The 20,587-nt window shown below is 43.0% G+C and overlaps 1 protein-coding gene across 2 annotated transcripts in view; it reads left to right on the forward strand.

Annotated features, from left to right (window-relative positions):
- Positions 1–20,587, forward strand: part of DHX35 (DEAH-box helicase 35) — a 71,618-nt gene that overhangs the window by 32,514 nt on the left and 18,517 nt on the right. For both annotated transcript variants that reach the window (XR_003943187.1, XM_030212898.1), the window contains exons 11-16: positions 1,605–1,763; positions 5,008–5,218; positions 8,801–8,925; positions 10,114–10,168; positions 13,486–13,581; positions 19,381–19,475. Coding sequence is in view for 1 of the 2 variants with exons in the window: in XM_030212898.1 (XP_030068758.1) it covers positions 1,605–1,763; positions 5,008–5,218; positions 8,801–8,925; positions 10,114–10,168; positions 13,486–13,581; positions 19,381–19,475 (741 nt within the window). In the remaining variant the exon portion in view is untranslated. The remainder of the gene's footprint in view (positions 1–1,604; positions 1,764–5,007; positions 5,219–8,800; positions 8,926–10,113; positions 10,169–13,485; positions 13,582–19,380; positions 19,476–20,587) is intronic.

The following is a 20,587-nucleotide window of genomic DNA, read 5'->3' on the forward strand; positions in this document are numbered from 1 at the left end:
TGCCTCACTAATCTACTACATTTCTTTGAAGGGGTGAACAAACATGTGGATAAAGGTGAGCCGGTTGATATTGTGTATCTGGATTTTCAGAAGGCGTTTGACAAAATACCTCATGAAAGACTCCAGAGGAAATTGGAGAGTCATGGGATAGGAGGTAGTGTTCCATTGTGGATTAAAAACTGGTTCAAAGATAGAAAACAGAGAGTAGGGTTAAATGGTCAGTATTCTCAATGGGGAAGGGTAGTTAGTGGGGTTCCCCAGGGGTCTGTGCTGAGACCGCTGCTTTTTAACATATTTATAAATGACCTAGAGATGGGAGTAACTAGTGAGGTAATTAAATTTGCTGATGACGCAAAGTTATTCAAAGTCGTTAAATCACGGGTGGATTGTGAAACATTACAAGAGGACCTGACGAGATTAGGAGACTGGGCGTCTCAATGGCAGATGACGTTTAATGTGAGCAAGTGCAAGTGATGCATGTGGGAAAGAGGAACATGAATTATAGCTACGTCATGCGAGGTTCCACGTTAGGAGTCACGGACCAAGAAAGGGATCTAGGTGTCGTCGTTGATGATACGTCGAAACCTTCTGTTCAGTGTACTGCTGCGGCTAAGAAAGCAGATAGAATGTTAGGTATTATTAGGAAAGGAATGGAAAACAAAAATGAGGATGTTATAATGTCTTTGTATTGCTCCATGGCGCGACCGCACCTCGACTATTGTGTTCAATTCTGGTCGCCGCATCTCAAAAAAGATATAGTGGAATTAGAAAAGGTGCAGAGAAGGGCGACGAAAATGATAAAGGGGATGAGATGACTTCCCTATGAGGAAAGGCTAAAGCGGCTAGGGCTCTTCAGCTTGGAGAAAAGGCGGCTGAGGGGAGATATGATAGAGGTCTATAAAATAATGAGTGGAGTTGAACGGGTAGATGTGAAGCGTCTGTTCACGCTTTCCAAAAATACTAGGACTAGGGGGCATGCGATGAAGCTACAATGTAGTAAATTTAAAATGAATCGGAGAAAAAATTTCTTCACTCGTGTAATTAAACTCTAGAATTCATTGCCAGAGAATGTGGTAAAGGCGGTTAGCTTAGTGGAGTTTAAAAAAGGTTTGGACGGCTTCCTAAAGGAAAAGTCCATAGACCATTATTAAATGTACTTGGGGAAAATCCACTATTTCTGGGATAAGCAGTATAAAATGTTTTGTACTTTTTGGGGGATCTTGCCAGGTATTTGTGACCTGGATTGGCCACTGTTGGAAACAGGGTGCTGGGCTTGATGGACCTTTGATCTTTCCCAGTATGGCAATACTTATGTACTTATGTTTTATGATTTTATTATGCCTTGTTTGCATTGTATGTGAAACTCTGTGCATTGCTTTGTGTGTTGTATTGAATTGTAAAGGTCGTTCATAAGTTTCTTAATTTAATAATGATAACCACACTTATGCATCACATCCACCTTTGTGTATACTGTAAATTTCTGTATCAGAATTCCCATGTTCCGTGAAAGCAATACTTCATATATATGTATGCTTAAGACGTGACTAGGAATAGTCCACTCACAAAGGTTAATTTTTGCCCCTTTTTTGTTTTTTTGTTGATAGGAGGAAGTAGAGACCGTTGTTTCTATGTTGATAGAGCAGGCACGCATAATGTCTCGGTCTGGAATGAAGAAGCATTTACGTGTTCTCCCAATGTATGCTGGACTTCCTTCCTCCGAACAGATGAAAGTGTTTGAGAGGGTATCACCCAACGTCAGAAAGGTGAACTTTGAGTCTGATTCACTAACTCGCAGTGGAAAATAAGTTACACAGACAGAAAGTCATGGAGCTTTCCCAGCCAGGGACTCATTGCTTCACATCCTCGGGGTTATAAATTCCATCCCTGATATCCCCATTTGGGAGTGTAGCACAATATAACTGGGACATGTCTTGCTGGTGATGGTGGGGATTAGGGTGGAAGTACTCCTGGTTGCTTGTGTGCATGTCTGTTGGGTAATATTCACAGTAGTAATAGCAATAGCTCTCACTTCATATCCACTGCAGCAGACACCCTCAGAGGTAAGAAACACCTTTCATTCCTGCTATTTTTCATAAGGTTATAGCTTTTATTGTCAGTACTTTGAGTCGGTCAGTTTCTGTCTTGCAACTGCAGAGATGAAATAAAGGTCCTTGGTTACAAGATTCTGGAAAACCCATTGCTCTTGGAGGAGAGTGTGACTTAAGGGCCTATGCAGGAAATTTAAATATGCATGCTAAGTCCCTCTCATGCACACTAAGGATAGTGGACTGAAGTTTCAATGGTAGTGGTCAGCCTATTAATCTAAACACTGGCAGTGACTTTTACATTAATAGATCTGTTCAGTGCTGCTATATGTGCGTATTCATACCGAGTACCATGCCACTGCCCATTTAGTTAAGCTTGTCTTTCAGTAGGCCTAAACTAAAAAAAAAACTGAGATGAGCACATGCTCTGGCAAGTTTGATGTAATAAGGAGACCAAGAGAGACTTTACAAATTTTCTCTGATTCGTTTTAAATTTACTACATTGTAGTTTCATTGCATGCCCCCTAGTCCTAGTATTTTTGGAAAGCGTAAACAGACGCTTCACATCTACCCGTTCCGCTCCACTCATTATTTTATAGACCTCTATCATATCTCCTCTCCAAGCTGAAGAGCGTTACCTGCTTTAACCTTTCCTCATAGGGAAGTCATCCCTTCCCCTTTATCATTTTTGTCGCCCTTCTCTGCATTCCACTATATCTTTTTTGAGATGTGGCGAACAGAATTGAACACAATATTTGAGGTGCAGTCGCACCATGGAGCGATACAAAGGCGTTATAACATTCTTGCGGTAGAGACAAGAACTAATACTAAAAAATTTTTTCAAGTACATCTGAAGTAAGAAGGCTGTAAATATGATGGATAGGTCTGATGGATGACCAAAGGGTAAAAGGAGTTCTCAGGCAGGATAAGGTAATAGCAGAAAAACAAAACGATTTCTTTGCCTTTACTGAGGAGGATGTTGAGATCATTTCAACACTGGAAACCTCCTTTTATGTTGATAATTTGGAGCACCTAAAGCACACTGTTAGTCAAGAATATGTGACAGAACAAATTGATAACTTGAAAAGTAACAAATCACTAGAACCAGATGGCATTCACCCAAGAATCTTGAAAAATCTAAAAAATGGAATTGCTAAACTTACTATACTATACAAAAAAAGCAAACTTGAATTATCCAAAAAAAAAAAAAAAAAAAAAAAACGCAAAAAAAGGAGTATGTTTACTAAGGCACGTTAGCGTTTTTAATTCGCCTTTTAAGTTAAGGCACGTTCAACGCTAACACGCCAATACATTCTTGTGGACGCGTTAGCATTTAACACATGTCAACCATTAACGAGTGTTACTAACACTAAGTTTTGTACCTGGTGCAAGTTCTGTATGGCTAATAAAATAGAATTAACTTGAATGCCTTACTTAGGCTCTACTTTAAAAATTCAGCAAAGCTTTTTTGTGGTCAAAAGATCTGGATATTTCCAGATGTTGTATAAACACAAGATAAGCGGAAGACATTTTTGGCTTTTAAGGAAGAAGTTAAGAATATGGGTGCAAAATGTTTACTTGCTTACCCTTGTAAGTGCTGTGTTAAATATTTAGGAAACAAATATGTTTTCTTTGATCCTAATCAATTACAAGTTTTTTTGAATTCAAAACGTATGGGTAACTAGATGGTATTGTCAATGAGAGAACAACAGATCAAGATTTAAATAGTGATGGAACTTCTGGACAGGCCTATTTCCTTTAATTATTTTCTCCTCAATTTGCATCCTCCCCCTCTCTCCATTATTGTGGTCTAAGAAGCGTATAATTTTTCTTTCTGTATATCTGTTTAGAAATTACTTATTGTAATGATTTCTTTTCGTGTTACTGAATGCAAGTTGTCTAGTATAAATATATAAAAGAAATACACCAATACATTCTTTTCTGAACTCTCATCCCCCGTAATTTTATCACACTTAAACCTTCACTCACAGAAAATGTTATACCAAACGTTCTTTTTGCCAAGGTTCTATTTGCCCATTGTCTCTTCCTATTGTCCCATTGTTCTTTCCTTGTCCCATTCCCTAACGATACCTTGACTCTGTCTTCGCATAACTTCTCACAATGTGATCCATAACTGAATTGTAACAAATTGTATTTCCATTATTTACAATGTATTGTAAGCCACACTGAGCCCGCAAATAGGTGGGAAAATGTGGGATACAAATGCAATTAAATAAAATAAATAAATATTAAAATAAAAAAAATAAAATAGAATTAAACAAACGTGGCCTCAGAGCTCATGGAGCACTCATTGGACTGCTCAAACGACAGCCAACTTTAACTTGCATTTGAGTCCCTAAATATTACCATTGGCCATTATAACAATAACTCTGGAAAAAAAGAGAACAATAAAAAAAACTCCACTCCTGGAGAAAAAATTGCTCTGTAAAAAAACAGAGATAACTACAGCCAAATTCAACCAAATTGCATAATACATCCTAAAAAAAAAAAACAGTCCCCAAACTTTTCCAAATAAAATCCAAAAAACCGTTGATAAGAGAGAAACCACGCAAAAGTTCCACAGAATAAGTCACTTGGCTTTAATAACGGAGGAGCTCCATCTAGAACTTTCTCCCAACTTCAAAAGGTGCCTGGAGACGTTGGAGTCGGAGGACATGGGGACCCTTCTATGTTTGTGCAGCGCTGCGTGTGCCTTGTAGCGCTATAGAAATGCTAAATAGTAGTAGTAGTAGTAGTTTTACCTTTAGAAATAAGCTCTGATAAAAATGAAAAGTAAGCTCTGGGCCGTGTGCAGATTCTTTTCCTGGTACCTCATTTCATTTCTACCTGTGCTTCTTTTTGCTTCGCCCTCCCCACTAAGCTGAGTTAACCTGAAGCAGCTTCCGCTTTCAGCGCCCCAGCAACAAATCCACTTTCTGTAATCCTTTTGTTTGGCGACCAGGTAATCGTGGCCACCAATATTGCGGAGACCTCCATCACCATAAACGGAGTTGTATTCGTGACTGACTGCGGATTTGTGAAACTGAGGGCCTACAACTCCAAGACGGCTATCGAGTCCCTCGTACTGGTGCCCGTGTCCCAGGCGTCAGCCAATCAGAGAGCTGGCCGTGGTGGCCGAAACCGCTCGGGGAAGTGTTACAGGCTTTACACAGGTGAGGGTGACCTTGTAGAAGAACTTCTAGTATTTATGACCGAACCTGGTTTACAACACTATAAACTGTTCTCTGGTTGTCCGTGGGGTGCCTGCTGGTGTACTTTAAAGTCTGAATTCAGCAGACCATCTGTAAGGGTGAGAGGTTAAATCTGCTTCTATGCTGATTCAGCCTTTAGTGCATTTTGAACTAAATTGGGACCGCTGATTAATTGCATTCTGTACCTGTTCAGGTGAGAATTAATTTTAAAAGTCTTCTCTTGATACCTAAAGCTTTAAGACAGGATACAGCATTTTATTTTTCAACCACCTCGACTTGTGCTCAGTAGAGGCTGTATATCAAATTAATAAAACCATAAACAATCTGTTGTAAGGCCAGTTTACTAGCCATAAATAGATAGACTGCCAGGTTATGATGATCCACCTTGTTGGTTTGAGGGTATGGTGATTGTTTCATCTGTTGTAAAATATCCAGGATGGACACCCAATAAGGCTGAACCTTCTGACACGTCCACTAAATATAATAGAATCCCCCCCACCCCCGACCCCCACATTCCATCCAACATGCATCAGAGACATTTCAAAACAATTTCATCAGCCTTACAGGAGTATAGTACCAATGGTGAGGGTTTTAAAACCATTTTCAACAAGGCAGCGAGCAAGTGTTTAAATCCCTTCTCCCAACACTCCTGAGAATAATTAGTGCCTGGGTCATCTTCGCATTTGGAGATGTATTTCCGAAGGGGACTATGGTACATTATTCATTTATTTATTTAGATTTTGCTCACACCTTTTTCAGTAGTAGCTCAAGGTGAGTTATATTCAGGTACATTGGATATTTCTCTGTCCCAGGAGGGCTCACAATCTAAGTTTGTACCTGAGGCAATGGAGGGTTAAGTGACTTGCCCAAGATCACAAGGAGCAGCAGTGGGATTTGAACCCGCCACCTCTGGATTGCAAGTCTGGTGCTCTAACCACTAGGCCACTCCTCCGCCCCAAAGAATCTTGTTACTCTTTGGGGTTCTACATGGAATGTTGCTACACTTTGAAATTCTGCATGGAATCTTGTCATTCTTTAGAATTCTAGAATCTTTATTTAGATTTTGCTCACACCTTTTTCTGTAGTAGCTCAAGGTGAATTACATTCAGGTACTCTGGATATTTCTCTGTCCCAGGAGGGCTCACAATCTAAGTTTGTACCTGAGGCAATGGAGGGTTAAGTGACTTGCCCAAGATCACAAGGAGCAGCAGTTGGATTTGAAGCGGCCACTCTAGATTGCAAGACCGGTGCTCTAACCACTAGGCTACTCCTCCACTAGCAACATTCTGTGTAGAATCTCCAATAGTAGCAACATTCCATGTTCCGCTGCACTAACCACTAGGCTACTCCTCCACTAGCAACATTCCACGTAGAAGCCTGCCCTTGCAGATCAGGAATGCGGCCGTGCAGGCTTCTGTTTCTGTGAGTCTGACGTGCAGGACGTCAGACTCACAGAAACATAAGCCTGCACGGCCGCGTTGCTGATCTGCAAGGGCAGACTTCTACATGGAATGTTGCCAGTGGAATAGCAACATTCATTCCATGTAGAATCTCAAATAGTAGCAACATTCCAGAATCTCCAATAGTAGCAACTGCAACATTCCATGTAGAATCTCAAATATTTATTTAGATTTTGCTCACACCTTTTTCAGTAGTAGCTCAAGGTGAGTTCCATTCAGGTACTCTGGATATTTCTCTGTCCCAGGAGGGCTCACAATCTAAGTTTGTACCTGAGGCAATGGAAGGTTAAGTGACTTGTCCAAGATCACAAGGAGCAGCAGCAGGATTTGAACTGGCCACCTCTGGATTGCAAGACCGGTGCTCTAACCACTAGGCCACTCCTCCAGAGCTAAATAAAGGTGGGATATGCTCCGTGATCCCCACTTTCTTACATCCACAGCACCCTCATGATAAAGAAAGGGGAAGAGAGAAGGGTGAGCGACACCCTTCCTCCCTCCAGCATTCACACCATTCCCTCCCCACCAACACTTAGGCTGCAGGGGACGGAGGAGGGGGGATTGAGAGACAGCAGGGCTGCCGGGGATGAGGGAGAACAAATGCTGGATTTGTCTTTGTGCTGGGGCTGGATCCAGGGATTGAGTGGTGTGTCCAGAAGAGAAGTGGTGGAGTCAGGCTGGAGGGAGGTAAGTTAGGGGCATTATTCTGGCCTGCTGGTACTCGTATTGGCCTGCATCAGATTTTGGAAATCAGATTTCTGTAGATTTTTCTTTTCAGAAATGACTATGGGGCTGGTGCCACTGGGATTTTTCTTGCACTGCAGAGAAATTGAGTAGTTATTAAGCACAAGGATTTCAAAATGTAAGCTCCTTGAGCAGGGACTATCCTTCTATGTTAAACTGTACAGCGCTGCGTAACCCTAGTAGCGCTTTAGAAATGTTAAGTAGTAGTAAAATGAAATCCTTGCCTACTTCTACTGGTCTGCCACAGTCCATATCTCCTGCACAAGTATACATTCTGTTGTCAGTGTGCAGAACTGGTTTCCGATTTTCTAAAGGAAGGTTTCTCCCATTTGTGTATAGAAATTCCTTTAAAAGTGCCCTCAGGGAGAGAATTTTTTAAAAGCCATTTTTTGCAGGTGAAATTGTTTTCCCATGAGGCAGGGAAGAGACACATAAACAATTAAACGGTGTGGGAGTCCCCCTTTGTCGAAGCTTTGCGAAACAGGCACCTGTCGGGGTATATGGACACACCAGTTTGAAAAGATGAGTACACCAGCTCGATAAGATAAGTGTCTTTGGATTACACCTATGCTTAGGGAAGCTCAAAAATAACACAATTAACGAAGATTGGGATTGTCTGTAGCATAGGTAGGAGGAGGGAATGAGTCAATGATTAAATATTTTTATTTTATTTATTTTTGTTACATTTGTACCCCGCGCTTTCCCACTCATGGCAGGCTCAATGCGGCAAGCAATGGAGGGTTAAGTGACTTGCTCAGAGTCACAAGGAGCTGCCTGTGCCGGGAATCGAACTCAGTTCCCCAGGACCAAAGCCCACCACCCTAACCACTAGGCCACTCCTCCACTGTTGCTACTATTGGAGATTGTACATGGAATGTTGCTACTATTGGAGATTCTACATGGAATGTTGCTATTCCACTAGCAACATTCCATGTAGAAGGCTGTGCAGGCTTCTGTTTCTGTGAGTCTGACGTCCTGCATAAAAAGTTCAATTTATTCATCACTAAAAGCTTAAATGAATAAATAATCAGTAACCCGACACGGCCACGGTTCACCCTCTTAAAGGGCCTCGTCAGGGGCTTGAAATAACAACTGTTAAACGAACATATGTGTACACATGTACAGAGCATGGGAGGGGCATGGGCGTGTCTGACCTTGCGTAAATGGTCGCACCTAAATGTAGGAGCGTCGGGTTGGACACGTTAGAATTCTACACCCACATCTTGGGTGCACAGTGCGGTTACAGAACTGGCTCGGCTCACCTAACTTGAGGCACTGTGTTACAGTGTTGACCCCGTAGTTCAGACGTAGTTAAGTGAGTTATGCCTTTTCTTTTCACCAGAGGAAGACTTTAACAAGCTGCCGCAGTCTACCGTTCCAGAGATGCAGCGCAGTAACCTGGCTCCCGTGATCCTGCAGCTCAAAGCTCTGGGTATAGACAACGTGCTCAGATTTCATTTCCTGTCTGTAAGTGCTCAGACCTACATCTGATATTGGTCCTTATGTCTGATACCAGAGGTACTCGGCTGTGGTCTGCTCTGTACCATATAACTTCCAAGATACCTGAAACTATGTGTAAATCTATTGGGTTCTCAGGCCAGTCATAGGCAGATAGATTTTCTGAATTTTCATTGTGATATGTGGAATACTGGACACCTATAGGCATCAGGGTTTATTTGATTTACTTAAAAATGTTTATGTACTGCTTCCCCAGCTCTGTAATGGACCTCTCCTTAATTGCTGTACAACTCATATTTTTTACATCAGTGTCTGTTGTCTCCACGGCAGTCCTTCAGCAAAAAGCGAATAATCCCACCAGCACATGCTTAAGATATTTTAAAAAGATCTTTGAGGCTTGAAAACTGTTCCTTTAGAAGGGAAACATGTCTGTGGTAAGGTTGTTAATATCAGGAGCTAGTCTCAGCTCTTAACCTTCCGCAGAATTTAGCAGAAGCAGTACCAGTCAGTGGCGTAGCAAGGGCAGGGCGGTGGAAGCGGTCCGCCCCGGGTGCACGCTGCTGGAGGGTGCAGAGAGCAGCTGCGCACCTGTCGGCTCCGCTGGTTCTCTGCTCCCTCTGCCCTGGAACAGGTTACTTCCTGTTCCGGGGCAGAGGGAGCAGGGAGCCAGCGGAGCCGACAGGCGCGCGGCTGCTCTCTGCACCTTCCAGCAGCCAAGAATGCACCCGGGGGAGGGGGGGGGGGACTGATGCACCAGGGAGAGGGGTGTCATTGCACCGGGGGGGGGGGGGTGTCATGCTACACCCTGGGGGGACGGACACCGCTGCACCTGGGGGGGGGGGAGTGCGCAGCGGTGATCCGCCCTGGGTGGCAGCCGACCTAGGAACGCCACTGGTACCAGTGTTCATCCATTCTTTTCAGCCGTGGTTTCCACTTGTCTCTTACTGTACATCATTGGTTCCCAAACCTGTCCTGGGGGAACTCCAGCCAGTCAAGTTTTCAGAATATCTGCAATGAATATTCCTGAGATTGATTTGCATGCACTGCTTTCACTGTATACAGATTTCTCTCTTGCATATTCAATATGGTTGGGGTTCCCTCACCCCCCCTCGGAACAGGTTTGGGAATCAGCAGTGTAACAGTACAGGAGTCAATGAATGCTGTTTCACTGAAAGATTTCTCTTTTGTGTTTCACAGCCCCCACCTGCCGAGTCGCTGGTTCAAGCTTTGGAGCTGCTCTATGCTTTAGGGGGTGAGAAGCAATACCTGTCAGTGTATTTATTAGCCTCGCGTGTCAACCAATTAATTTTTCATAAACAGCAGTTTTGAAAACTGTATGGGCAGATGCAAAGCCTGTGGCTGCATCAGTTCTTCAAGGGAAAGCCCAAATACATTTCTTCCTTTGGTAACCTGTCCAGCAAACAAATACCTGCTTTTTGTTATGTAAACAACTTAAAAGACCGATGAAGAGGTTAGTTGCTTAAATCTTGATGGCTAAAAGTTTTCCATTGAGTTGCACGGCTGAGGTCTTTGTAATACATATTAATGCCACTGCTGGATCTCAGACGTATTGCTGGATTGTTCTGAGATTAATTACGCAGCCATTGAAATAGCTGTTTTTTTATTGTGGGCACTTTTTCAGACCAGTGCAGTTTTGCCTAGAACCAAAGCATGGTTTGTAATCTGATGAGAGCCAGCTATTTCCAGCAGTATCTCAGAGCCGGTGGTTGGGAGGCGGGGATAGTGCTGGGCAGACATATACGGTCTGTGCCCTGAAAAAGACAGGTACAAATCAAGGTAAGGTATACACAAAAAGTAGCACATATGAGTTATCTTGTTGGGCAGACTGGATGGACCGTTGAGGTCTTTTTCTGCCGTCATCTACTATGTTACTATGTTACTATGTTAGTATCTTAGATTACTCAAACTAGCTGAAAACCCTGGAAAATACAGAACATAAGTAAAGTGTTCTTAATTATGGGAACATCGGGCACTAATGGGTTAATATTTATTTATTTTTTTCTCTTGTGCGGTTGACTTTCCATCCAAGGTGGCCACTGGGACATCTTAATTTGCTTAACAGAGGGGGGGGACCCTTTTACAAAGCAGCGGTATGCCCAACATGTGAAAGGAGGTGTTGATGCCTTTTTACAGGTTGCTGGTGAGGCCCCACTTGGAGTATTATGCTCGGTTGTGGTAGGCCGTATCTCACTAAGGACTCAAAGTGGTCCAAAGAAGTCGACAAAAGTGGTATGGGATTTCTGTCGAAAGAAGTATGAGAAGAGACTTGAAGAGCTGAATAAGTATACCCTAGAGCAGAAGTTTTCAACCAGGTCGGGTCACACCCGACCAGTCGGGGTTTTCAGGATTGTGCCCTGAGGACTAGGTTGAAAACACAAGGAGGGAGGGACAGGGGAGATACGATGCAGATGTTTAAATACTTGTAAGATATTAATATTCAAACAAATCTTTTTTTTTTTTTTCAGAGATGAGGAAGCAGTAGAACTAGAGGGCATGAATTGAGGTTGCAGGGAGGTAGACTTAGCAGTAAGATCAAGAAATACCTTTTGACGAAGAGGGTGGCGGATTCCTGGAATACAGTGACTGAATTCGAAAATATGTGAGATAAACACAGAGGATCCCTATATGGAAAGAGGATGTAATCAATGGGGAAACTTAAATGAACTTCACACTTTAAACCAGACGTAGAAGGGTGTAACTGGCCCGGAGCAGCAGGTACAAGATCGGGCACCTTATTGGGTAGACTGGATGGACCGTACAAGTCTTCATCTGTCATCATTCACTATGTCACTAAGAGTCATTGCTAAAAGATGTGCTTTATAAACTGTTCAGTTGCCGTTTGTCAGCAACATACATGTTCATGTCACTGCTAATGTAGGGCCTCTTTTATCAAGCTGCGGCAAAAGGGGGCCGGTGCTGCCGTCGGCGCGTGTTTTACACGCACGCCGAGGCCCCCTTTTACTGCAGCTGGTAAGAGGGAAGTCTCGCTTTCCTACAGAAAATGGCTGTGCGGCAAGTAAAGCACTTGCTGTACAGCCATTTTGGGGGGGGGGGGGACACAGCCGCCGAGAGACTCAGCCGGGGCAAGGCCGCCCTCCCCCCACCCCCGCTGCAGTTCGCGGTCTCACCTGCCTGCCTCCATGGCTCCAGGCCCCCTACAATCAAGGTGGCAGTCACAGAGCGCCTCTTTTCTGCCCTTCCCTCCCTGTGTCCCACCCTCGTCTGATGTAACTTCCGGTTTCCGCGACAGCGGGACACGGAGGGAAGGCCCGAAGGGAGGCGATCTGTGACTGCCGCTTCGAATGCAGGGGGCCCGGAGCCGAGGAGGCAGACAGGTGAGACCGGGAACTGCAGTGCTGGAGAACGTGGTGAAAGCGGTTAGCTTGGCAGGGTTTAAAAAGGGGATAGCCGGTTTCCTAAAGGACAAGTCCATAAACCACTACTAAATGGACTTGGGAAAAATCCAGAATTCCAGGAATAACATGTATAGAATGTTTGCACGTTTGGGAAGCTTGCCAGGTGCCCTTGGCCTGGATTGGCCGCTGTCGTGGACAGGATGCTGGGCTCTATGGAGTCTTGATCTTTTCCCAGTGTGGCATTACTTATGACCACGGCGCCGGGCCCCCCTTGGAGGCCTGGGCCCGGGGAATTTTGTCTCCCCTGCCCCCCCCCCCTCTTGGCGGCCCTGGGGGGGGAGCCCTTACCGCCACCCAATGAATTAAGCGCTCCTACGTTAACCTGTGGGTAACTGGGAAGTGCGCGGCACTGCCCGATTATCGGTGGGTACACTCTGGCGCTACAGAAATAAATACATTTTTGCAGCACTGTAAATGACGGCTTGCTAGGGGTTGGAAGTACCATCGGGCTGCTACGGTAGCCTTGCGGTATTTCCTGTGTAGTGAGCGGTAATCCCGCATTGGGCTTACTGCCGCTTAGTAAAAGGAGCCCATAACTTGGTTTGCACCAACATCACACTCGGACTAACCATATAAACGCATGACTCTTTCACTGTGTGCCTGGGACACAGCAAATGTGACAATATGAAAGCAACTTGTGATGGTCTCTTATTCATGTCTTACAATTTCATGTAACTCCAGGGACACCCCCCCCCCCCCCCTCCTTCCCTGATATTAAAAACCATTTAACTGGGCAGGAACAGCACGTGACTGGTTAAATGGTACTTAGCCGGCTATCTGGCAATATTCAGTGGGAGATAGCTGGCTTTTTCCCGCAGAATATGACCGGTTAGTGGCTGGTTATATTGCCCGATATAACCAGCTATCTGCTGATTTTCGGGGCGAGTTTGCCGGCCATATTTGACCGTGTGAAAACCTGGAATATCTTTGGCCGGTTTAAACATAATCGGTCAGCGTTGAATATCGGCTTGGCCGGTTATGTTTAAACTGGCCAAAAATAGACTGGATAATCAATGCCGGTCACCAGAAACGGCCTGGCATTAAATGTCCGGACTCAGCGGTCTGAATATTGGGCCTACATTCTTCTCCTTCTAAAGTATGTTTCATAGCCGGCGTTTCATTGTTTCTGCAGGCTTAGACAGACATTGTCGTCTGACGGAGCCTCTGGGGGTGAGAATGGCTGAATTCCCGTTAAACCCTATGTTTGCGAAGATGCTGCTGGAGTCAGGTAGGTGATTTCAAGGGACTGATGCATGGTCATGGTATTCTGGGGCACCATATCCAGTTGGGGTTATGAAAACCTCCCTCAGAGGCTGATGCAGAAAGCTACCGTGAGCCTAACCATTCGGTTACTGTGAGTTAAAATGAACGGTAATGAGTCTAGTAAGTATTCCTTGCAATGCACAGAAGATTGATTGAGTGGATTTCGTGTTCTTTTTGTGATTTTTAAAATGCCTTGTTTTTCTTTTTTCTCCAGCCAGAACGGTATCTGAACACACTTTAAACCGTAATAATGAGTACACATCTGAACAAAAATGAAAGTTCCAGTTTATTTATGATTACATTTGTACCCCGCGCTTTCCCACTCAAAGCAGGTTCAATGCGGCTTACATAGTAATAGGGATTACAAAGTATTGATAGACAAAATATAAGTATAACAGAATAATAAAAGAGATAGGTAGGTAGAGATGGGCAAGGGTGAAGGGAGTAGGAGAGGTATGAGCAAGGATAGGTGAGCTTTGGAGGAGGGGTAGAGGAGGCGGAAGGGGGAAGGGACACGGGATAAGCAAATGGAAATTTAATGGGAGATGTAGTCTAGGTCATTGTCGTTTCCTGGATATGTGTTGGGTAGTTGGGTTCATAGGATTAGATTGGGTCATTTGGGTAGGCTTGTTTGAACAGATGGGTTTTTAGTGATTTCCGGAAGGGTAGATAGCTACTGATTGATCGGATGGGTCTAGGGAGGGCATTCCAGAGTTGGCTGCCTAAGTTGGATCCATAGTAGGTTTTGTACTCGAGTCCTTTGCAATTAAGGTAATGCAGGTTGAGGTAAGTTCGCAAAGTTACAGACAGGTTTCTGGAGGGAAGGTCAATCAGATTGAGCATATAGTCCGGAGAGTCACCGTGGATAATCTTGTGGATTAATGTGTGAACCTTGAAGTTGATTCGTTCTCTGATAGGGAGCCAGTTAAGTTTTTTTTACGAAGAGGTGTTGCACATTCAAATCTTGATTTGCTGAAAATGAGTCTTGCTGCTGTATTTTGGGCAGTCTGAAGACAGTTCCCATCTGTGGCTGTTTTCCAGTGCATAAATATCTAGGAGTCCTTTTACTAAGCCGTGGTAAAACGTGGCTTGCGATAGTGTATTCACAGGTTTTGGGAGCGCTGAAATATTTTTCAGCGCACGTACCAAAAATGCCTTTAAAAAATTTTTTTTCTGAAAATGTATGTGCAGCAAAATCAAATTTTCTGTGCGTCCATATTTTGGGTGTCCGACCTTACCGCCAGCCATAGACCTAGCGGTAAGGAATCTGCACAGTAAGGACCTGTGCGCGTCAGATGCCACTTGGCGCGCGTCCGAAAATAAAAATCATTATCCAGACGCGCGGCAAAAATGAAATTACCGCAGGAGGCATGCGGTAAATCCGTTTTGGCGCGCGTGGAGCCTAACGCGGCTTAGTAAAAGGGGCCCCTAACCTTGCAAGAACTCCATGTGCAAAAACGTTTTGCAAGGCTAACAGTGTCCTGGTACATTAGTTTTCTTTGAACATGCGCACGAGAAGCCGCGTTTACCGCTGAACCCTTTGTTCATATATGTCTGGCAGGCATCCCCTGTTAATGCGCAAGCTCCGGGTGAATACAACTTGCGTAGAATTAGTGTTCCACGCGGCATGGTTTTAAACTCGCAGTAGAAGCTGCGCAGCTTTTTCTGCGTTGACCCCTCAGTGTTGCGGACACATGTGCCTTGTGTGTAACATTACCTAGAAGCAGCCAGACTTGATAGGTTACTTTTGTAAACCGAGTTTTACAGCAGCGCAATTAATTGTGTCTATTAGCAAAAGCAACATAAATGAGTAATGCTGTAACTTGTTCTGAAACAGCCGCACCTGCATGATCTGGATTAACCGTCCAGTGCTGGGAGCTGTTGGCAGAGAGAGCAGATACTTCCCTGGCTCTTTGCCATTACTTTTTATATATCATCCTTTTATTGTTCAAAGTAAAAACGTAAGGAGCTTTTGTTAATGTGTTGTACTTCCCGGCATCTTGCGATTTAAAATCATCATACGGTCAAAATCCTGTAGCATCATCTTTCAAACTCTGTTGTTAGCGTTAAATTTGAGTTGTCGTAAAGTCTCTTCTTTGATGCAGAGCCAAATTTGCAAGAAGCAGATATAAATCAAAAAGTCTGTTCGACTTAAAAGCAGAACAGATTAAACAGAGGGGATGAAAACCGTTTTTTTTTTAAATCCATTCTCTAGCGTAACACTTTCTCTCCTTCGGAGAAGGGTGGCCAGGTTCCCTTTTAAGAATTTACAGATGGTGGGAGTAATTTTAAAATGTATTACTGTGTCTAAGGTAGAATATTATGTGCAGAACTGACCTTTGCATACAGCCTGTATGGAACAATTCAAATCCCTACGCCCATACTCAGAAACTTAACTGCAAAGGAACCATCAGCAGTGACTTGTTTCACATGAGCCATTTAATTGCAGGTCACATTTTTTAATTTCTTTTTTTTTGTTGTTGTTTTCTAGAGGAGGAGTGGCCTAGTGGTTAGGGTGATGGACTCTGGTCCTAGGGAACTGAGGAACTGAGTTTGATTCCCACTTCAGGCACAGGCAGCTCCTTGTGACTCTGGGCAAGTCACTTAACCCTCCATTGCCCCATGTAAGCCGCATTGAGCCTGCCATGAGTGGGAAAGCGCAGGGTAGAAATGTAACAAAAATAAAATGGATACTATTGGAGATTCTACATGGAATGTTGCTATTCCACCAGCAACATTCCATGTAGAAGGCTGCGCAGGCTTCTGTTTCTGTGAGTCTGACGTCCTGCACGTACATGCAGGACGTCAGACTCACAGAAGCAGAAACCTGCGCGGCCACATTGGTGATCTGCAAGGGCCGACTTCTACATGGAATGTTACTAGTGGAATAGCAACATTCCATGTAGAATCTCAAATAGTAGCAACAGTGGAGGAGTGGCCTAGTGGTTAGGGTGGTGGACTCTGGTCCTGAGGAACTGAGTTCAATTCCCACTTCAGGCACAGCTCCTTGTGACTCTGGGCAAGTCACTTAATCCTCCATTGCCCCATGTAAGCCGCATTGAGCCTGTCATGAGTGGGAAAGCGCGAGGTACAAATGTAACTAAAATAAAAAAAAATAATCTTTAATTATCTTACAAAATCTCAATGTGAATATGATCATCTCATAACTTAGGGGTCCTTTTACTAAGGTGCGCTGAAAAATGAACTGCGGTACTGTAGACGTGTGTTTTGGGCATGCACAGAATTATTTTTAGCGCACCTACAAAAAAATGCAATTTTAAAACTTTTTACCGAAAATGGACGTGCGGCAAAATGAAAATTGTCACGTGTCCATTTTGGGTCTGAGACCTTACCGCAAGCCATTGCACTAGTTGTAAGGTCTCACGCGGTAACTAGGCGGTAATGGTCTACGCGCGTCAGAAAATTAAAAAAGATATTTTTCAGACGTGCATAGCGGACACTCGCCAAAATTGAAATTACCGTGTAGGGACCTACGCGGCTTAGTAAAAGGGCCCCACAATTTTTAAAATATTTCAATTTATTATCCAGCTGGTACACTTATCTTATCTTATCTGCAGATGGTCCTAGATAAATAACATAAGTGCAGTTTCCTTCTGTAAAGCATGTGAAGTATAAATCCTGTCATAGTTCTGGTTTTGTTTATTGTTCAGTGCTATGTTGGAACTCCCTTCCTTTGGAGTTGAGACTAGTAGAATCCTATTTACGATTTTATAAGTTGTTAAAGGCTTATTTATTTTCTATATATTTAATGTAATTTTGCGTTTATTTAATGTACTGAGATAGTTTGGTTTATATATAATTTTGTATTTTTTTTACTTTTCCTAGTGATGGCCTAGTTTTTTCATAGGGCCCTGTTTACTAAGGTGCATTAATATTTTTAGTGTGCTAACCGTTGGAATATTATAGGCGTCTACATGGTTAGCTCGCTAATACTTAGTGTGTGCTAAAAATACAAACGCACCTCTAGGGCGGCTTAGCAAACAGTACATAGGTATTGCCACACTGGGAAAGACAAGTCCATCAAGCCCAGCATCCTGTTTCCAACAGTGGCCAATCCAGGTCACAAATACCTGGCAAGATCCCCAAAAAGTACAAAACATTTTATACTGCTTATCCCAGAAATAGTGGATTTCCCCCAAGTCCATTTAATAACGGTCTATGGACTTTTCCTTTAGGAAGCCATCCAAACCTTTTTTAAACTCCGCTAAGCTAACCGCCTTTACCACATTCTCTGGCAACGAATTCCAGAGTTTATTTACACGTTGAGTGAAGAAATCCTTTCTCTGATTTGTTTTAAATTTACTACATTGTAGCTTCATCGCATGCCCCCTAGTCCTAGTATTTTTGGAAAGTGAAAACAGATGCTTCACATCTACCCATTCTACTCCACTTATTATTTTATAGACCTCTATCGTATCTCCTCTCAGCCGCCTTTTCTCCAAGCTGAAGAGCCTTATCTGCTTTAGCCTTTCCTTATAGGGAAGTCGTCCCATCCCCTTTATCATTTTTGTCGTCCTTCTCTGTACTTTTTCTAATTCTGCTATATCTTTTTTGAGATGCGGGGGCCAGAATTGAACACAGTATTCAAGGACCCTTAAATTGTAATCCACATTGATCCTTAGTTGGTATTTAGTGGAATATAAATTCTGTTGTATTGTATTGTATTGTATAACATAATTGTCACCTAAAATTAGCCTTTCCTTTAAAAAAGAATTTTATCTATTTGGGAGGATTATTAGGAAATGATTCTGCAACATGCTGAAAATGTCCATCTGTTCCTCTGGATTTAAAAGAAAAATAACTTCCATGGGTTCTGTTTTATCAAAGTTTCCCAGCAGATGCAAGGTTCCAAATTAGGAGTCACACACCAGGAAAGGTATCTAGTTCTCATCGTTGATGATACGTTGAAACCCTCTGCTTAGTGTGTGGCAGCGGCTAAGAAAGCAAATAGAATGTTAGGTATTATTAGGAAAGGAATGGGAAACAAAAAATGAGGATGTTATAATGCCTTTGTATCACTCTATGGTGCAACCACACCTCGAATACGATGTGCAGTTCCGGTCACCACATCTCAAAAAAGATATAGTGGCATTAGAAAAGGTACAGAGAAGGGATATGAAAATGATAAAGGGGATGGGATGACTTCCCTATGAAGAAAGGCTAAAGCGGTTAGGGCTCTTCAGCTTGGAGAAAAGATGGTTGAGGGGGGATAGGATAGAGGTCTATAAAATAATGAGTGGAGTGGAACGGGTAGACATGAATTGCTTGTTTACTCTTTCCAAAAATACTAGGACTAGGGGGCATACAAATTTAAAATGGGAGAAAATATTTATTCACTCAACGTGTAATTAAACTCTGGAATTAGTTGCCAGAGAATGTAGTAAAAGTAGTTAGCTTAGCAGGGTTTAAAAAAGGTTTGCATAACTTCCTAAAAGAAAAGTCCATAAGCCATTATTAAGATGGACTTGGGAAAAATGCACTGCTTATTCTAGGATAAACAGTATAAAATGTATTGTACTGTTTGGGGACCTTGACAGGTACTTGTGACCTGGATTGGCCACTGTTGGAAACAGGATGCTGGGCTTGATATACCTTCTGTTCGAGTATGGCAACACTTATTTACTTATCTGACCTCTCGCACGTGAATGTGCACTGTGATTGAGCAGGAACCCATGGCAGGTTAATAGCATAGAAGCATGAAGTGTCTTTTTTTCTTCAGATTAGTCTGGGTTGTGTCTTGCAGGGAATTTTGGTTGCTCAGCAGAGATTTTGAGCATTGCAGCCATGATGCAGATCCAGAATATCTTTGTGATTCCAGCCAACCAGAAAGCTCTTGCGGTAGGGTTCATTCTCTTTCATACTGGTACTCTCTCTGAATTTACATCAAGTTGTTTAAAGTTACTTGTTAATTTGCCATATGGGATGTGCCTAAAATAACAGAAGCAGGGATTGCAGAATACTTTCGTTTAGCTGACTGCTTATTAAGATGGACTTTCTAGCAACAAAACTCTCCCAATATCATCAAAAAAACAAGCTAGACTGGGCCTATTAGTTAACCCACGTTCATTATTCTCAATACAGCAATACAGAGACGAAGCTAAAGTGAAAATTAAACACTAAAACAGAGGAAAAAGCCCCAGAGCCGCACCTCCAGCAGTAAATTTCAGCGAGGTTTTATGGGCAATTACTTCATAGGCATAAGTAGAGGAGTGTGGTAGCCGTGTTAGTCCACTCTTAAGGTTATGAATAGAAATCAAACAAAATAAAACATGGAAAAGAAAATAAGATGATACCTTTTTTATTGGACATAACTTAATACATGTCTTGATTAGCTTTCGAAGGTCTCCCTTCTTCCTCAGATCGGAAATAAGCAAATATGCTAGCTGACAGTGTATATAAGTGAAAACATTCAAGCATTACTATGACAGTCTGACAGGGTGGTAGGATGGGGGTGGGTCGGAGGTATGCATGGGGACATCAAAGCATATCATTGATATTCTAACAGGATGGGTGTGGATAGGTGAGGGGTGGAGAGAAATACAGCTTTATGGTTTATAATGGGCTAGGAACCCCAGATCCTTGTTAAGTCCTTTCTGTTGGGTGTTAAAATATTCAATCATTCTGACTTCAAAGGTCTTACGTTCTTGTATGGTTTTAAAGTTACCTTTCAGGATTCTCACTGTGAAGTCACTGGTCAGCATTTTACAGGACCAGGACACTGTACCAGTGACTTCACAGTGAGAATCCTGAAAGGTAACTTTAAAACCATACAAGAAGGTAAGACCTTAGAAGTCAGAATGATTGAACATTTTAACACCCAACAGAAAGGACTTAACAAGGATCTGGGGTTCCTAGCCCATTATAAACCATAAAGCTGTATGTCTCTGTTGATCACCCTCCCCTCCCCTCACCTATCCACACCCACCCTGTTAGAATATCAATGATATGCT

Source organism: Microcaecilia unicolor, chromosome 8 (genome assembly GCF_901765095.1).
Source record: "Microcaecilia unicolor chromosome 8, aMicUni1.1, whole genome shotgun sequence".
In the NCBI taxonomy this organism is placed as follows: domain Eukaryota; kingdom Metazoa; phylum Chordata; class Amphibia; order Gymnophiona; family Siphonopidae; genus Microcaecilia; species Microcaecilia unicolor.